The sequence below is a fragment of the Balaenoptera acutorostrata genome, chromosome 16 (genome assembly GCF_949987535.1).
Source record: "Balaenoptera acutorostrata chromosome 16, mBalAcu1.1, whole genome shotgun sequence".
Taxonomy (NCBI): Eukaryota; Metazoa; Chordata; class Mammalia; order Artiodactyla; family Balaenopteridae; genus Balaenoptera; species Balaenoptera acutorostrata.
This window is the reverse complement of record NC_080079.1, coordinates 31,526,553-31,546,104: the sequence shown is the minus strand read 5'-3', so window position 1 is coordinate 31,546,104 and position 19,552 is coordinate 31,526,553. Positions and strand designations below refer to the sequence as shown.

Genomic DNA, 19,552 nt, shown 5'->3' with positions numbered 1-19,552 from the left:
GGCTGGGGCCACCCTCCACCGTGTGATGAATCAAGAAGCCCCAGGGATGAGTAGTCAGGGGCCTCACACCACAGCAGATTTCCTACAGATCCTGCTCTGCCCGGGCTCCTGGGCTCCCATCTTGTTTCCTTGGCTTGAGTACTAGCAATAGCTATACTATCACAGCCAGGCCAGCTCATTTAAGCCTCATAATACCACCTGGCTCAAAGGTTTGCTATCAGTCTTGATTTACAGATGAGGAAACTGAGGCATAAAGAATTTAAGTAACCGGCTCAAGATCAGCCAGCTAGTAAGTAGGTTGAAAAGGCAAGACTTGAACCCTAGCACGTCTGACTCCAGGGCCCAGGTCTTTTTTTTTTTTTAATTTTTAATTTCTATAAAATACACATAACAAAATTTACCATTTTAACCGTTTTTAAGTGCACAGCTCAGTAGTGTTAAGTACATTCACATTGTTGTACAACAGATCTCCAGAACTTTTTCATTCTGCAAAACTGAAACTCTGTACCTGTTAAACAGTAACTTCCCATTCCTCCCTCCCACAGCCCCTGGTAACCACCATTCTACTTTCTGTTTCTACGAATTTGACTACTCTGGGTACCTCAGATAAGGGGACTGGCTTATTTCACAATGTCCTCAAGGTTCATCCATGGTATAGCATGTGTCAGAATTTCCTTCCTTTTTAAGGCTGAATAATATTCCATTGCATGTCTACAAGTTTTGTTTATCCATTCATCCATCAATGGACACTTGGGTTGCTTCCACCCTTTAGCTATCGTGAATAATCCAGCTATGAACATGAGTGTACAAATATCTTTGAGACACTGATTTCAATTCTTTAGGGTATATACCCAGAAGTGAACTTGCTGGGGGCTTCCCTGGTGGCTCAGTGGTTGAGAGTCTGCCTGCCAATGCAGGGGACACGGGTTCGAGCCCTGGTCTGGGAGGATCCCACATGCCGCGGAGCAACTAGGCCCGTGAGCCACAACTACTGAGCCTGCGCATCTGGAGCCCGTGCTCCGCAACAAGAGAGGCCGCGATAGTGAGAGGCCCACGCACCACAATGAAGAGTGGCCCCCGCTTGCCGCAACTAGAGAAAGCCCTCGCACAGAAACGAAGACCCGACACAGACAAAAATAAAAATTAATTAATTAATTAAATTAAAAAAAGAATCCGCCTGCCAGTGCAGGGGACACAGGTTCGAGCCCTGGTCCGGGAAGATCCCACATGCCGCGGAGCAACTAAGCCCCTGTGCCACAACTACTGAGCCTGCACTCTAGAGCCCACGAGCCACAATTACTAAAGCCCGCGCGCCTAGAGCCCATGCTCCGCAACAAGAGAAGCCACCGCAATGAGATGCCCGCGCGCCGCAACGAAGAGTAGCCCCCACTCGCCACAACTAGAGAAAGCCTGCACGCAGCAACAAAGACCCAACGCAGCCAAAAATAATAAATAAATAAAATAAATAAATTTATATAAAAAAAAATTTTAACAGAAACACATCTCAGAGCCTCGAGACAGAGCAACACTTACCAGCTGGCTGTTTAACCCAGGGCAGATGGTTCCACCTCTCTTATCTTCTCCTCATCTACAAAGCAGGGGTAAGTGCAGTAGACTCTTATCCCCCTTATCTGGGGGTTCCACCGCCACAGATTCAACCAACCGTAGATCGAAAATATTCCACACACAAAAAAAAAACTTCCATAAAGTTCCAAAAAGCAAAACTTGAATTTGCCCTGCTCTGGCAACTATTTGCATATCATTTACACTGTATTTATAACTATTTATATAGTATTTACCTCTTATTAGGTATTACAAGTAATCTAGAGATTATTTAAAGTATAGGAGAGGATGTGAGTAGGTTATACGCAAATAGTACGCCATTTTATATAAGGGACTTGAGCATTGGGAATTTTGGAACCTTATTTGGTGCTGGGTGGGTGGATGTCCTGGAACCAATCCCTCAGGGACCTGAGGGAGTACTGTAATGCCTTCCTCCCAGGACTGTTATGAGGAGTGAAAGAGTGGACGTGGGTAAAGCATCTGGCTCAGAGCCTGGGCACAAAGTAAGGGCTCTGAATGGTGACCACCAACACCATCACAACTCCCTCCTTGATGCTCTCCATCTCTGCTCTTTGACCTGTCATAGGTCCTCCCCTCCCCAACCCACCCAGGGCTCTGGCTCCTCTTTTCCCCAGTCGTCTCCCACCCCCTCTCCCCCGAGTGGGACTCCAGTCCACCTGCCCCTCTGCAAACAATCTCTGAGCGGCTCCCCTTGGAGCTCCCGTGCTTGTTCTCTCCTCCCGCAAACTTCCTCACCACCTACTCGCTCCCAACCATCTGCTTCCGCCTTCCACTTCTCCCAGGAAACCGTTCTGCCCAGCTTTGCCAGTGACCCCCCAATCGCAGTTCCCGAAGCGTTCCTTGGCCCTCATCCTCAGACAGACTGGCTGCTCTCCACACTGTTAACCCTCCCCCCACCATCCCCAGACGCCTCCTTTGGCTTTAGCAGTAACTGCATCACCCAGGTTGGAATCCACAAACGTTGGGCCAAGGCTCCAAGGCTTCTCTGTGGACGGGAGCTCCTCCTGCCCCTCCCCCAGCTCCTCCCTGGTGGCCCTCCCTTCCTGCTGCCCGCTTAATGTGGGTGGAAGCCAAAGGCAGTCCTCCTGCGTCTTCAAAGGACATACTTTCTTCACCAGGAAACCCCAGCACCAAGCAGTGTTCCTCAGATTGTGTCCTGGGCACCTCCCACGTCTGAATCACCTGAATGGCCTTTGCCAAAGACCTGCTGACTCAGCAACTCTAGAATGGGCCTGGGAATCTGCATTTTATACCAGCTTCCCGGGAGAGTTTTATTCCCAGTGATGTCTCTGTCCCACTGCCCTCGTGGGTCCCATTACTTCCCCAGGACACCCTCTCAACTGTCTCTCCAGCCTGAACACTCAACAGAGTGACCATCCCCTATTCCTACCTCTAGGGTCATTTTTTCACATGGTTGTTTATTGGTAATTCAAACAAAAGAGGCAGAAACTAACTTCATGGCTTCTCCTCCAGGATCAGCCACCCTCCCAACTTTACTCTGCAAGATCATCCTCCCAGCCTCGGGCCATAGGGTCCCCCGAGACGTTCCCATTTGCTCTCTCTGCACCCTCTGCCTCCGTCCAGGCCTGCTTCCTCTCATGCCTTGGCCTCTGCTGTACCCTCCAAACTCTATGAGGACTGTAACAGTTGCCTGCTGCTGCTATATAACACATTACCACATACTTAGTGGCTTAAAACAACACAAATGGGCTTCCCTGGTGGCGCAGTGGTTGAGAATCTGCCTGCTAATGCAGGGGACACGGGTTCGAGCCCTGGTCTGGGAAGATCCCACATGCCGCGGAGCAGCTGGGCCCGTGAGCCACAACTACTGAGCCTGCGCGTCTGGAGCCTGTGCCCCGCAGCGGGAGGGGCCGCGATAGTGAAAGACCCGCGCACCGCGATGAAGAGCGGTCCCCGCACCGCGATGAAGAGTGGCCCCCACTTGCCGCAACTAGAGAAAGCCCTCGCACGAACCGAAGACCCAGCTCAGCCAAAAATAAATAAATAAATAAAAATAAAACAACACAAATTATCTTACGGTTCTGGAGATCGGAAGTCCGAAATCAGTCTTGCTGGTTTAAAGTCAAGACATTCCCAGGGATGCATTCCTTTCTGGAGGCTCTAGGGGAGAATCCATCTCCTTGCCTCTTTCATCGAGAGGCCGCCTGCATTCTGTGGCTCATAGCCCCTTCTTGGCATCACTCCAATCTCTCGCTTCTGTCATCATATTTCTCCTACTACTAACTCTGACCCTCCTGCCTCTCTCTCTCTAGAGACCCTTGTGATTATGTGGAGCCCACCCAGATAATCCAGAATCATCTCCCATCTCAAGATCCTTAACTTAATCACATCTGCAAAGTTCCTTTGGCCCTGTAAGGTAACATATTCATAGGTTCCAGGGATTAGGATGTGGACATCTTTGAGGACCATTATTAAGCCTATCACAATGATCATATTTTCTAAAGCAAGGATCAGAATCATGAAATGTCTTACCACAGGTTTAAAAAAAAACAAAACTCATTGAACACACATTTTTTTTGAGCACCTACCATGTACGAGGCGATGGAAATACAAAGATACATGGGACACAGTCCCTGCCCTCAGGAAACTCAAAACCCAATGTACCCATCCAACAAACCACCTTCTTAAAAAGAAATAAGATGTTCTTCCCTACAGAAGAATTCCAATTAATAAATGTAGAACGAATGAGGGAAATAGAAAGGCAAAATTGGATAATAATGGTTGCAGGCAAGATCCGTTAATGGATGCTAAAATTAGTAGGTGAGAATTTGAGGACAAAAAGGATATTACATACTCTCAAAGTATCTCCCCCCGCAAATATTTATTAATTGCAAATGGAAAGATAACGTTATAGTGGAGAAACCTGGCAGACACCACCTTAACCAAGAGATCAAGGTTAACATCACCAGCAATGACACATATCAATGTCCTCTACCCTCTGGTAGGATGCTCTGGGAAGGGCACATCACCTCTGTGGCATTCTTGCCAACCATGCATAACCTCAATCCAATCATGAAAAAACACCAGAGAAACACAAACCGAAGAGCAGTCTACAAAATAACTAACCAGCACTTTTCACAAATGTCAAGGTCACAAGGAACAAGGAAAGACTAAGGAACTGTCACAGGCTGAAGGAGACTAAGGAGAAATGACAATTAAGTGCAATGTGGGATCCTGGATTGGGTCCTGTAATAGAAAAAGGACATTGGTGGAAAAAAACTAGTGAAATGCAAATGAAGTCTATAGCTTAGCTAACAGTATTGTACCAATGTTTATTTCTTGGTTTTGATCATCGTGCTATGATTAAGAAAGATGTTAACATGAGGGGAAGCTGGGCGAAGGGTGTATGGGAATTCTCTCTGTACTATTTTTGCAACTTTTCTGTAAGTCTAAAATTGTTTTAAAATAAAAGTTTTTTTAAAAATTTTTTTAAAGAACAAAAATACAGCAGTGATAGAAAAACTGCTGTCAGAAATCACAGTCACCATAACCAACTGGTCTCCCCACCACCAGTTGGTCTCTCCCTCCATTTACTGTCCATACCAAAGCCAGGAAACAGAATATCTTAAAACACCATTTTGCACTTGTTACTCTCCACTCAAAACCCCTGGAGGCAAGTGCTTAAAGGGTCTTGTCAACGGGACACGGGAGCACCTTGAAGGGGTCCCACTGGCCAAATGTGGGACACTCTGAACATCAAAATAATGTAGTAACATTATTACAAATTATAACCCAATGAATAAAATAATAATCCACAAGTCCATGCTGTTACAATCAGGCGAACAACAAACAGATGGAGGAGAAGGTAAAGTTCTTTCTTACAATAGAATGCCAACTAATAAATAGAGAAGAAATGGTGGAGTTACAAATTTCTCATCAGTAGAACCAAAACTAGTGAATGAAAGTTTGATGAGTAGGATATTTACATGGCCTCGAAGTATCTCCCTGCAAGTCAATTATTACTAACAAAGGGGAAAATAGTAACTTTTCAGCAGAGAAGCCTGGCTGACACCAAATTACCAAGTAATCAAAGCTAAAATCACCAATATTGGGACAAACTGACATCATGTGTCTTCTGACGTGACCCACTGAGAAGGGCACAACGTTGCTTTAGCACTCCTGCCAAAAATGCATAACCTGAATGCAATCATGAGAAAAAAGCAGATGAAGCCAAATTGAGGGACATTCTACAAAATAACTGGCCAGTATTCTTCAAAAATGTTAAGGTCAAGAAAAACAAAGAAAGGCTAAGGAACTGGTCCAAATTAACAGAGAATAAAGAGCCATGACAAGTAGATGCCATGTGTGATCCTGGACAGGATTCTGAACCTGGACAAAACAATAGCTACAAAAGACATTATTGGCACAATTGATGAAATTCTAAAATGAACGATGGAGTAGATAATAGTATTGTATCAACACTAAATTTTCTGATTTTCATAGCCTTATTGTCCTTAGAAAAATACACACCGAAGCATTTAGAGGAAAAAAGTTATGCCTCCAATCTATTCTTAAATGGTTCAGGAAAAAAAGGTGTGTGCGCGTGTGTGTGTGTGTATAATATATGATAAAGCAAAGGGGGCAAAATATAAACAATTGAGTCTGGATAAGGGAAACACTTTCGTTGCAACTTTTCTGTAAGTTTGAAATTATAACAAAATTTAAAATTACAATGAACACAAGGAATCTTTTTGGGTGATGAAAATATTCTAAAATTGGACTGTGGTGATGTTTGCACAACTCTAGATTTGTTAAACATCACTGAACAGTAAAAAGAAAAATTTAATATAAAATTTTACACACACACACACACCCTCAGATGGCTCCCTATTCCCCAGCCGCATGGCCTGAGCCTCCCCGTTACTTTAATCTCCTCTCTCAGAACTCACCAGCACAAACGTTCATCCCATCAGCTGGATCTGCTCCTCACTCTCCTTCCCAAACGTACGGCGCTCACCTCTGGATGCCCCCAGATTCCCTTGCCCTGGTTTCACCGCTCACTCACCTAATTCCTGCCCAACCTTCAAGGCCCAGTTCAAATCCCACCTCCCCATCACCGTAGGGATACAACTCCTCCTCCACGTCTCACTCCCATCTCCTCATCTCTAACATGGATGGAGTACTTTCTACGTGCCAACGTTATTCTAACCACGCTACATGGGCAATTTCACTTGAACTCACAGCCCTCCAAGGTAAATGCTACGTTGCTCCCACTTTACAGATGAGGAAATTGAGTCACTCATGAGTCAGCCAAGATCTCTCATGTGGTAGTTGATGAAGGCGGGATTCAAACAGGGCCATTCTCACAGCAAAGGCTGTGCTGGTAGCCGCTGTGCTCTACGTCCCTACGGGCATCCTTACACATTTGTTCTTTCGCAGACAGACCTTTCTCCCCACCAGGCCGCAAGCTCCCAGAGGAGCGAGTCCATACCCTGGACCTCTGCAGACACTCTGCACATGGCAGGTGCCCAACAGCTGTTTGTCCACCGCAGGCTGGGATCCAGAAAGAAGGGGAGAGAGTCTTGAGCTCAAAAAGAGGAGCCAATTCTCCACCCCGAGCACAGCCCAGCTCCCTGGCTACTGCCCAAGGCCCGGCCGTCATCTGCTCTGGGTAATAAGTATTTGTATGGCGATAATTACAGCATTTGGGAAGAAAATCCCATTAAGCAAGCGCCCTGCTGAGCTGCTAATGCCGGCACAGAACTGAGACAGCAACTCCGCCAAGCTCCCGTCTGCTCCCAATAACGCGGGGGCTGCCTGTCCCCGCCGCCCTTCAGCCGGCCCCCAAAGAGCACGGCCACCCCTGCTGGCAGCCGCGGGCAGCCTGGGCCACAGCAGCCAGGCCCCTGCCTCCAAGAGGCGGCACTGCGAAAGGGGCAGCCCGGTCTCCGTGTGCCCCAAGGTTCCCTGGGGATCCAGAGCGCCCAGTGGCTGCCTGATGAGGGAATAGAGAGCAGGGCAGTGCTGGGATCCGGCCTTGAGTGGCGCCCAAGTTCCTTTCACAGCCCTGCAATTCTCTGTCACCTTAATAACAATAATAATACTACCATTTACTGGGCACTTGCTGTGTGCCAGGCCCGGTGCAAAGTGCTTCTCCCAGCATCACCACATTTAATCCTTAGGACCACCCTCTGAAGCAGGTCCTGTCATCATCCCCATTTTATGGGCAAGGAAATGGGGGCCTGAGAAGCCACACTTTCCTCCAGAGCACTTATCCCAGTTTGCAATTACGTGATTCTCCTCCTATTGTGTCATTCATCTCCATCTCCCCTGCTGGACTAAAACTCGGAGAGAGAGGCACGGTTTCCATTTCTGTCCGGGACTATTCATTCGGCACCACGCAGACCTTCAAGAGACAGCTATCTGTTGAATGAGTGAATTAAACCCCACACCTTGCCCAAGGTCCCCCCAGCTGCTGAATGGCAGAGAGGGGCTAAAAAGCCAAGCAGTCTGGCTCCAGAGCCATCCACCCTGCAGAGACTCCCTGCATGACACTGACCTGCGCCTTGTCTCCACACCCTAAGGGACGCGGGACAGTCCAGGTAAGGAGCATTCTGAGAGCCGGACCCCAGCTTGCAGTCCGGCCAACACGCAAATGCTTGCCCCCCACTGCCCTCTCTCCTGCCCCACCTGAACCCTCAAGCCTTTAGCCTGAGCTTCTCAAATAATAAAAATAAGAGGCACGAAGCATTTTCACACACATAGAATGAGTGAACCCTGGCAAAAACCCTATGAGGTAGTAGGTATCACTCTCCCTGGAGGCAGAACACCCACCACGTGCCAAACACACCTGCAGGCCCTCTACATGCATGCACTCACTTAGTCCTCACCATCAACCTGCAACCGTCATCCCCTTTTGCAGATGGGGAAACCGGGTCTCAGGTCACATGGAGTGGCAGCACCGGGCCGTACCACCGGTCACTCAGAGCCCAGCAATAAGCCCAGTATACCTGCTACTAGAGACACGAGCTTCCCCAGGAGGCAACTCCCCCTGCCGCACGTGGGTCTCTACTGCAGGAGCCCATCGAGTCCTGCTCAGAGAGCCCGGGCCAGCCAGGCCCCGGTGGCAGACGTGGCTTCTGTCTGGCCCTCTGACCCCTCTCACAGCCACCATCCAATCCTTGTTTGGAATTCCAAACAGGCTCCCAGACAATCAGCCTGGGGGTGCCCTGGGCAGTCTTCCTTGGTCAAAACCACCCACCCCCATTGAACAGGGCCTTCAGACTTGGGGCTAAGCTGGGAGAAGGCATGGCCTTCCCAGGCCTCAGCAGCGGGCAGGGAGCTAGGGCAGTGGACAAACTGGCCAGGAGGCAAGGGGACATATCGAGGAAGGCAGGAGTGTAGGCCCCATGGCCCAAAGAGCAGCAGAAAGTGCTGGACCTGGAGGCAAACAGAAGCCAGCAGGCCTCCCAGGGCCCTCTCTCCATCCTCAGGCCTCTCTCCTCTCTGCATCCTACACCCACAAGGGGCATCCGCGGCAAGCCTGGAATACAAGTGTCCGGGGTGGAGGGGAGAAGTGGTGTCCAGACATACTGCACTCTCTCATCACACTCCCCTAAACATTCTAGTCCAAAAGATTTTTTAAATTAGAAAAAAAAAAAAAATCCAACTGAAAGGTCCTTGAGTAGAAGAAAAAACGATAGTGGCCATGGCTGGTTCCCTCTGAGTCTGGGCCCTACAAAGAGACAAGCCCCCAGGCCTCCTCTACCACACTCCCAACCTTGCCCTGGACTTCAGTTGTTCCACTGCAGTGAATTATTCAGCATCCCTTCCCCACCCGCCCAACAGCCCCACAGTCCCTCTGGCTGAACCAATTTCCTTAACAGCTCTGGAGCCTGCACAGCCTCTTCCCAGAAGTCCCTGCAGCAAACCAATGACAATTTCTTCCCCCTTGGGGAGATGCGCTGGACCCGGAGTTATGGAATATATGATCATAAAGTTGCTGGGCCTCACAGGCTGCCGGAGAAACTGCCCAGAGGACAAAAGGCGAACGAATGCACAGCTGCGGTCTATAAAAATTTCACAGCCTTGGAAGAAGCCACTGTTTCAGGCTCTGATGCTGCACGACACCCATATTGATTAGAGAGAGCATATGCCACAGTTATTTTGAGCCTGCCCAAGGCCTCTTTTCAGGATGTTCTTTTCCTCTTCAAATGGCTCTTTCGCGGCCTGCCTGTTGAAAAGGCAAGCTCCCTCTGCTTTCTACAGCCTTTCCCAATCCAAGAAGTTTTGCACACAGCAAAGATCAGACCTGATGACTTACCCCTGGATCTGAACCCCGAAGTCTCTAAAGGAAAAATCCAGATAGAGAAAGGCCTTCCTGACCCTTCCCAACCTTCCCGGTCTCAAATCCCATCACATCCCACTCCACAGCATGTTTCAGCCCCGGGGCAAAGCTGGTCTGTTCTCCCAGCAAGGCACCCACACTCACATCTTCAAGCCTTTTGATCCTGCATGCCCTGTCTGGGCTGCCTGCCCTCTCTACTTGGCAAAATCCGACCCAACCACTGTTGAGTCCCAAAGTACCTTCATAAAATGGTCCATCCTCTGGAAGCTCCTTCACCCAGAAAAGGGCTTCTAATCCCAAAGCTTCCTCCCCGCAGCCCCATTACACTGCCAGAGCTTACAGTTAGGTGCCCCTGCCCGGTCCTCTCAACTGTACATCCCTTGAGGGCAGGGACTTGCTCACTCCCAGCTGGAGCCTCAGCACCCAGGGCAGTTACGGGCTCCACAAACATTTGCTGAATTAAGTAACAAGACTCTTCTCCTGATCCTACTATAATAATGGCTCTCACTTAGCAAGCATCATAATGTACCAAGAACTTCCCATACATTACCTTCAGTCCTCACAAGAACCAGAGACCTTATGTATCAGCAGCCTCATTTTCCTGATAGAAAGCAACTAAGGCTCAGAGAAGTTAAGTCACTTGCCCAAGGTCACACAGCAAATAACTGACTTAATACCAGGAAATTTCACTTCCATCTCACTCTGATTGCAAAAGAGCTCAAGAGTTCATCAAAGTCAAAACAGGCACTATCCTCAAAACTAAAGGTGGAGAGAGAGCAAGAAATGAAATGACTTCAAAATTCAGATCCAAAAACAAAGGTGAGGGGCTAAAATCCTCAGACCTAGGCCGCTACCAGGGTAACAGCTGCAGGAGAAATGCCCCGAGAACAAGGCAAAGGAACAGAGAGGAGGTCCAGACGGAACAGGTATGGAGGGTGACCCTGCAGCCTCAGGGGTCATTTAGACAGATTTCTGACCCTCCGTCCCTCTCCAGGGCCACACAGGATCCCCAAGGAATCTCTGTTTGTTCCAACCTCTCCCCATGCAGCGCCACAACACACACACACACACACACACACACACACACACACACACACACACACACGCACACACACTGATTCCCATCTAGATTGCATCTAGGTTGCAAATTCCCTGAAACCTCCACGGGAATTTTTCAGTCTCAGCCAAGAAGAGTCTGGGACAAATGTGCTAATTGCTGACCTTGGTAGGAGTTTGATCCAGGAGACAGTTCTCCCCAGGGTCAGATTTCTGCCTCTGACCAGCTGAGAGTCATGAAAAGGTGCTCAGAAGTTCTCAAAATATGTATGCCTTTCCTGAGAGCCACTGCAGGGACCCAGGAGTGTGAAAAGAAGGAGAAGGCAGATTTCAAAGGGGCCAGCAGCCTCCTCCAAAGTCCAGTTCAAAAATCCCCCAAGGCAGCCACCTCTGCAAGCAGCACAAAGGCCCTTCATGAGGGACTTCCCTAGCGGCGCAGTGGTTAAGAATCCGCCTGCCAGGGCTTCCCTGGTGGCGCAGTGGTTAAGAATCCACCTGCCAATGCAGGCGACACGGGTTCAAGCCCTGGTCCAGGAAGAGCCCACATGCCACAGAGCAGCTAAGCCCGTGTGCCACAACTACTGAGCCTGCGCTCTAGAGTCCGTGAGCCACAACTACCGAAGTCCATGTGCCTAGAGTCCGTGCTCCGCAACAAGAGAAGACACCACAATGAGAAGCCCACGCACCGCAACGAAGAGTAGCCCCCGCTCGCCTCAACTAGAGAAAGCCCGCACGCAGCAACGAAAACCCAATGCAGCCAAAAAATAAATTAATACATAATTAAAATTTTTAAATAAAAATATAAAAGGCCCTGCATGAGTGTGGGCCCAAAAACCTACACTCACAGCCCATGTAAAGGGGGCTCTCCCTGGCTCACACTACTGAGGTGACACCACAGATACCAGGAATTCACGCAGACACACATTCTGCAAGAGAATCTGGGAAAACAAATTATATATGTCTATAAACACACACTCATGCTAATCCCCACCCCCCCACACACACACACACATTCTACAAAGCTTGGTGAGTCTAGAAAGGGCCAAGTTTTCTCAAGAATTTAGAAGTGAGCGACAACAGGGTAAGAGAAATGATGGTTTTTATGACTTATCATGGTCAATATCTTTAACCTCGTATCTCCCACTCCAAGCTCCTGACCTCTCAGCATTATTCATGGGGCTCCTTGTCCAGGTCATATCTCCCCCCGCTCTGGGTGCTGAATGTAACATACCCCAAGGCCCAAACCCAAATCCCTCAGGTCCACTGTCTGCCTGGGTTGGGGATGGCTGGATTTGCAGTGGGAGACAAATGCCTCACACCTGGAAGGAAAAAATTCTTAAGGCTCTGGGGCAAACAATGGGGAGAAAGGGGGAGACTAGGAACTTCAACTCCATCCCATCCTGCTGCCCATCACCAGCCTACAAGCCCTCAAGAGCCCAAATGCACACCTCCCACTCAGAACACAGCCCAAGCCCCATGTGTCCAAAAGAAGACATGGTGCTTGGTGAGTGTGAGGAGCTTCCCTCCTGGGTGCAGGAAGGCTTTCGGGCACCAATTCTCAGGCACCTGGAGAAATAAAGTGCTGGCGCAGTGGGAAGGCCTGCCGTGCTGAGCGCAGGGTGCAGGTGTGAGGATGGGAGCTGGCAGCCCCACGAGGGCCCTTTGAATCCCAAGAAAGGGAAACAGTGGCGCTCTTGGCTCCTGGCTCTTGGCTCCTGGCTCGGGAAGGTCCCTGGCAAGCACTGACTCATTTATTGGCTGCAGAGCCCAGGCCCCTACGGTCCTGCCCCCACCTTTAGCCCTGAATTGCATGGGGGTGGGAGGGCAACCTCGAGGCTCCCTGCGGGCTGGGGATGGGGGCCATACTCACAGGCGCTCCGTGTTCCGTGGAATGTTCTTGGGGACGGCCTGCAGCCCCGTGCCGTGGCAGTCCACCGTGGTGCCGGTGCAGGTGCAGAGGGCGGGGCACGCCGTGGCACCCAGGCGCCACGCGGCTGCCCACAGCAGCAGCCAGAGCTCGGGCCGGACAAGCCCCGCCGAGGGCCCCCTCCAGGGCGTCAGCGCCATGGTGCCCTCACCGCGTCCCGCTTGCGTGCCAGACGGCGGCAGCCGCTTACCATCCCCGTCCGGGGTGGCCTCCAGGTGCAGTCCCGGGGCAGAGCCACCGAAGAGACCGCGGGTTTGTATGCTGCGCCCTTGCGGGCTGGGTGGCACCTTGCTCCTCCAAGCGACGGCGCCTGTGCGCGGCCGAAGGGAGGGCGCCTTGGGCGGAGGGCGCTCTGCTCCTCTCCGGTTTCTCGCGGGCTGCGTCTCCCTCCCCCTCTCCAGCTCCCAACTGACTGCTGCGAGGAGGAAGATGGGCAGGCCCCGCGCGCGCACGCACCCCGCGCGCACACACACACACACACACACACACACTCACACTCACACCCGCACGCTCGCTCCCACCCAGCAGTCATCCATCAATCGAAAAGCAAGCAACCAGAGCCAGACTCCTCCCCCCCTCCCCGCCCCCGCCTCCCGACGACCACTCGGCAGCCGCTGCTAGCCGCGTACACTTTCAAAGGTGGAACCTCCAAGAGCGGGCAGGGGCTGCGGGGGGAGGGGAGCCCACAGTTCGACCCGTCAGGTCGCGACCCTCTCCAGCTCTCCCTACACACACACACACACACACACACACACACACACACACGCACAGAGCGAGGATTTGCGCACTTAAACGCACGCACCCGACTCCCGCAGTCCCAGCTGCTGGTCCAGAGAGGGGGGAGGGGATCTTATTTTGCTGCCTGGACCCCTTCCCCAGGCCACAGACACGCTCTCCCCGACGGCTGAAACGGTTCTAGGGCCCCACCAGACTTGCTTTTTCAATTCTTGGTGAAAGGAAGCCCCGAACCCCAGGTGACCTCTCCAAGCCACCTACTTCACTTAGCCTGGGACCTTGAGGGTGGAACGAGAGCACTGGGCGGAGGGGGCTGGGGGGTGGGCGGTGCACCAAAGCCCTCGGCCAAGCAAGCCTCCTCCCCTCCCTCAACGCAGTCTCTGACAAGATGGCAGCAACCCCACTTCTCCAAGGGGATGCTGAAGTTAACTCCCCCCAGAGTGATAGTGACCCTGATTTGAACAGTTGCACAGCCGGGAGACATTATTTCTGCCCATGGGGCTACCCTGGCTTCCCAGAATATCAGTGGGGTTTGGAAATCCAGCAGATACCTTAGTGCACTCACACCAGGGTTCCTCCATTTGTGACAGGTGAAAACAGATGAAAACGAATATTCAGTCCTGTCATGAAAGGACCACTGAGAAGGCCAGGAAAGGGCTTGAAGAGAAGCACCGCAGGCCACCCACGTCAGACCCTGGGCTTTCACGGTCCTCTAGGCAGGCACTTTGCTCACTGTAAGACCGATGTGGTCATGGGTGTGAACAGGAAATCCAGGTGGAGAGAGGATTGACCTCAACCCAGAAAAGATAAGGACCTCCCCCAAATCAAGGAGAGCTGTGGTTTGTTGGTACCATAGGACCCATACATTGTTTGTCCATCAGTTGGGGCCCGTGATTCAAGGCTGCTAAGAGCCCAGCAAGAAGAGTAGTTGAACAGGTCAAGAAGCACTTCGAAGTCAGAAAAACAAATACTGTGTGCTAACGCATATATGGAAACTAAAAAAGCGGTACTGATGAGCCTAGTGGCAGGGCAGGAATAAAGACACAGATGTAGAGAACGGACTTGAGGACACGGGGAGGGGGAAGGGTAAGCTGGGATGAAGTGAAGGAGTAGCACTGACATATACACACTACCAAATGTGAAATGGATGGCTAGTGGAAGTTGCTGCATAGCACAGGGAGATCAGCTCGACTCTTCTTTGTGACGACCTAGAGGGATGGGATAGGGAAGGTGGGAGGGAGGCTCATGAGGGGGGGATATGGGGATATATGTATACATATAGCTGATTCACTTTGTTGTACAGCAGAAACTGACACAACATTGTGAAGCAATTATACTCCAATAAAGATGTGAAAAAAATAAAATAAAAAGTTTTGGGAAGATGGAAAAAAAATAAAGAGGCACTTCCGCTCACAGGTGGTGGCTACCTGGGTTTCTCCTTGGGATAAACCAGAAAGAAAAGGTGGCTGGTCCAGGAGGTGCCAGGGGTAGGCACAGCAGTACAGTCGGTCAGAGCTGGTGGTGTGGTACTGAAAGACCCCACAAGATTAAAGCTTCCTCACCCACCAGGCACCAAAAGCCTCAGGGGTTTTCTTCATTTTTCTTTTCCATCTTGATGAAAAATTTGCAGTATCTCTACTGTCATAAACAGATAGAACCGGGGCCAGTACGTCATAACTAATGTGGCTGATTTTATGGGCTTCTGACAGTTCTTTGGAAAGTTTTCACAGTCTTATCCATGACCTCTAACTAGGGCCATGGGTCCTGGAGCACCAATTCAATGACAGTTCAGGGGGAGGGGGCTTTCTCAGGAGTCCCTGTGCGGTGTGATCTTAGGGAACCTTTCCACAAGTCAAGCCAGAGCTGCCTGCCGTCTACAAGGGCCTCCTCTCCCCTCTCCTTCACGAATTCCTTCTCCTTCTTCTCCACAGGGTGCTCAGCCCCTTTCCTCTCCCCAGCCCTCCCCAGCTGCCTCAGGCAGAGTTAAGTCTTCATTCCTCTGAGCCTGCTGCTTTGTTTATCCCCTCTTAGCTGGAGCTCTGTTTACACATGTGGCTCCTTCCCTGACACTCCTCCTGGGGCAAAGCCTTCCCCCACTCCCCACCCCTCACGGCTTCCTCATCTCCTCACTTTGGCACTTAACCCAGCACCTGGCACTTAGTAGGCCTGTCACAGACGGCACTCAGACTGTCGAAGACATCTGGTCTCCAACCTTCTGCTCCAGCGGTGCCTCCCTGGCCCCCTGACCTCAGAGGGCTCCTCGGAAGCCAGGACCCATGTGGGGACCACGAGAGTGTTGATTAATGGGCAACATGCCCTGGAGGCTTCAGACTGGTAGGGTGGAGGAGTGGCAAGAGGGGTGGGAGCAGACGGGGTGGGGTGGGGGGGAGCGGACTGCAAGATTAGCTCTGCCAGTGGCTCTTGAGAGCCAGCCGCTGCCCTAGAAGCTTCCAGACTAGGATGGACTGTGAGTCCCAAGCAGGCCTTGAGCCAAATTGTCACTGCCTGGCAAGGCCTGGCCTTTCCTTTAAAGGGGAGAAGGAAGGAGGGCTCCTCAGACCCAGGACAAAGATTCCCCCTGCCAGCCCATCATGGGAGGCCCTGCCCCAGCAGCCGGACAGCTCCCCAACTTGGCTCCCGTCCCCAGTTCCTCCACCCCAGAACCTGGCCAGCTCCCTGACTGGGGAAGCAGATCACCATGAATGAACGCAGCTCATTAACGTTCCCAGCACATTTCCTCCTTAAACAGCCGCCTGGCCAGCAGCACCCCTCCCTCCCACCCCCCTTGCTTTTTCAGCTTCCTCTCGCATGCCCCTCCCTCTGTTGGATCTCCCTACCCCCTGCCTACAGCCAGGCCACCTGCTCCCTCTGCACGGGTGGGGAAGAGGCAGGCCTGTCACACTGCTTCTGCCAGGAAGGTCCCTCCAAGCCCCGCTCTGCCCACTGGCCACCAGCAGGGCAACCCCCCAGGGGAAACTTGGGGCTGGGTCTCCCCAACCCAGGGGTGTGAGCCTCCTCTGCATCCCCTCAGCGTCACATGCTCAGGACTTGAGGGGCCCCTCCTGCCTGTGACTCAGGGAGAAAATGCCCTCCTTCCAGCTTTCTGCACCACCAGCCCCTCTGCAGCGCAAGAAGGTGGAGAGCGTGGGTGAGGCTCACCTTGGTTTGGATTTCCAAACTACACAAGGCAAGAATGAGACAGAATGCCTGCTATTTGAGCATTCATTAAACACCATTTATATGGGGCTTCCCTGGTGGCGCAGTGGTTGAGAATCTGCCTGCCAATGCAGGGGAAACGGGTTTGAGCCCTGGTCTGGGAAGATCCCACATGCCGCGGAGCAGCTAGGCCCGTGAGCCACAGTTACTGAGCCTGTGCGTCTGGAGCCTGTGCTCCGCAACACGAGAGGCCACGATAGTGAGAGACCCGCGCACCGCTATGAAGAGTGGCCCCCACTTGCCACAACTAGAGAAAGCCCTCGCACAGAGGCGAAGACCCAACACAGCCATAAATAAATAAACAAATAAATAAACACCATTTATTGACTATCTATGTACTATGTACATTGTACTGGGACTCAGCAATTCAACAGGGAATAAGAATGGCCCTGGCCAACAGTGAGCTGATGGTCCAGCAGGGGAACAGAAAGAAAACCCACTCAGCATGATAAGTTTGGTAACAGGGAATGTGGAATTGCAGTGATGCCAAAGTGTAGGACACGGGGTAAGGCTGGAAGACTTCCTGGAAGAAGAGGCAGTTGAGCTTAGTCTTGAAGGATAAATAGGCATTGGCGGGCATCAAAGAGGAAGAAAGGCTTTCTGGCCAGAGAACTGCGAGAGGTAAGGCACACAAACGGCAGCAGCATCCTCAGTGGCTGAGTTGCAGCAAGTTCTGTAAGGCTGGTGCACGGCAGGGGGTTCAGGTGGGGAGTGCTGGCAGAGGTCAGAGAGCTGATGCGGGCACATCCCAGAGGCCCTGGTGCAGCCATTCTCTGGTTTATTGGGCTTTCAGAATCTCCTGGCCTGTCCCTGTGCCCATGTGTGTGCTTGGAATGCACTATCCCTCAAATGAGAGACAGTGGCTTCCAGGGAGGGGACTGGGTAGTGGCAGGTGGATAGTTTCAGCACATGTCATTGTTGTTGTTGTTTTCCTACTGTTTGGATTTGTTTACCTGTGTAGTATGACCTAACCCCCCATTACCACCTATACATTGTTTTAATCCCCAGGGATGCTTACTATAAATGCCTATTCCTAGGACCCACCCAAGACTTTAATCAGAATCTTCACTGTTAGCAAGCTGGAGGGTGGGGCAGTATGATTCTGATGCAGGTGGTTCCAGAAACCATGCTCTAAGAATCAAGGCCTAGTGTGCTGAGTTAATGAGTTTGAACTTGGACCTGAAAACTCTGGGGAGCCATTGAAGGAAGGGGCCTGGCAGGAACAAAGGGTCTGAGGCCTGCCTGCCTCCCTCCTCCTCTCCAGCTTCCACACACTTTTAGTGAGGATGAGACACATCAAAGAGGAAGACAGCCCCAGGGGAATGGAGAGAGACAACTGGAGCCAGGTGACACTGGTTACACTAGCTTCAATCGCAAGATGCCAGAGCTGGAAAGAGATTAATAAATGATCAAATCCAAACACTACTGACCAGCTGGTGGCCCAGAGGCAACCAGCCTAACCTCACAAAGGAGTTGCAGGGGTGAGCCGTGAATGAGGCTGGATCTTGCTCTGCTAGGCCCACACCTGGGTAGAACCCAGCATCCACTCCATCCTGGGCTCTCCTCCTGACCCTCCCACTCTCACAGGGACTGAGGAAGCAGGAGTCCCTAGAAGATCATAGCAGCAGAACTCAGGATATTTTAGCTTTCATCTCCAACCCCCTTGATGTACTCAAGTTTGAAGGAGGCTGGACCACTTGAGGCTGTCAGTGACAAAGCCTGAAGCTGGGACACACTCCTAGACTTAAGATCAGTGGCCTTTATAGAAGCCACCATAAGCATCCAGGACAACTCTGGCAGATGAGAGCACTGGGAGCAAGAGAGAAGCAAAGCGGGGAGGGAAGAGAGAAGAGGAGATGAAAGGGGGAAAGCAGGGTGAGAGTCTGTGCAGGCAGCAATTTGCTCACTCATTCATCAAACATTGATTGCTTGCCAACTATGAGCCAGGCTTCGGGAATATAAGAGATTTTCGCTTGGGGTTCATCGGGCTTCTTGTATCTGGTTCATAGTTTTTATCAAATGTGAAAAGTTTTTAGCCATTGTTTCTTCAAAAGTTTTTATGTTCCCCTCCTCTCTTTTCTCTCCTTTGGGGACCCCACTGACACACATATTAGGCCACTTGAAGTTGTCCAATAGCTCACTGATGCTATGGTCATTTTTTTTAGCCTCATTTTTCTCTGTGTTTCATCTTGGTGAGTTTCCATTGCTGTGTTTTCACATTCATTATCTTTTCTTTGGCACTGACTAATCTGCTGTTAATCCCATCTAGTACAATTTTTATCCTTGACATTGTGGTCTTCATCTCTAGAAGATCTATTTGGGTCTTTCTTTTATCATCCATGTATCTTCTCATGTTTCCCTCTACCTTCTTGAACATATGGAATACAGTCATAATAGCTATATCTGTGAATTCTATTATCGGTATCATTTCTGGGTCAGTTTTTTTTTGTTTTTTTTTTTTTTTTATTTATGGCTGTGTTGGGTCTTCGTTTCTGTGCGAGGGCTTTCTCCAGCCACGGCAAGTGGGGGCCACTCTTCATCGCGGTGCGCGGGCCTCTCACTATCGCGGCCTCTCTTGTTGCGGAGCACAGGCTCCAGACGTGCAGGCTCAGTAATTGTGGCTCACCGGCGTAGTTGCTCCGCAGCATGTGGGATCTTCCCAGACCAGGGCTCGAACCCGTGTCCCCTGCATTGGCAGGCAGACTCTCAACCACCGCACCACCAGG

The 19,552-nt window shown here is 51.0% G+C and overlaps 1 protein-coding gene across 1 annotated transcript in view; it reads right to left on the bottom strand.

Annotated features, from left to right (window-relative positions):
• The window catches only part of SLIT1 (slit guidance ligand 1), a 174,114-nt gene extending 161,084 nt beyond the window's left edge, over positions 1-13,030 (bottom strand). Inside the window, exon 1 of the mRNA XM_007187428.3 lies at positions 12,819-13,030. Within this exon, the coding sequence (XP_007187490.1) occupies positions 12,819-13,015 (197 nt within the window). The 5' untranslated portion in view covers positions 13,016-13,030. The remainder of the gene's footprint in view (positions 1-12,818) is intronic.
• Positions 13,031-19,552: the final 6,522 nt, after the last annotated feature.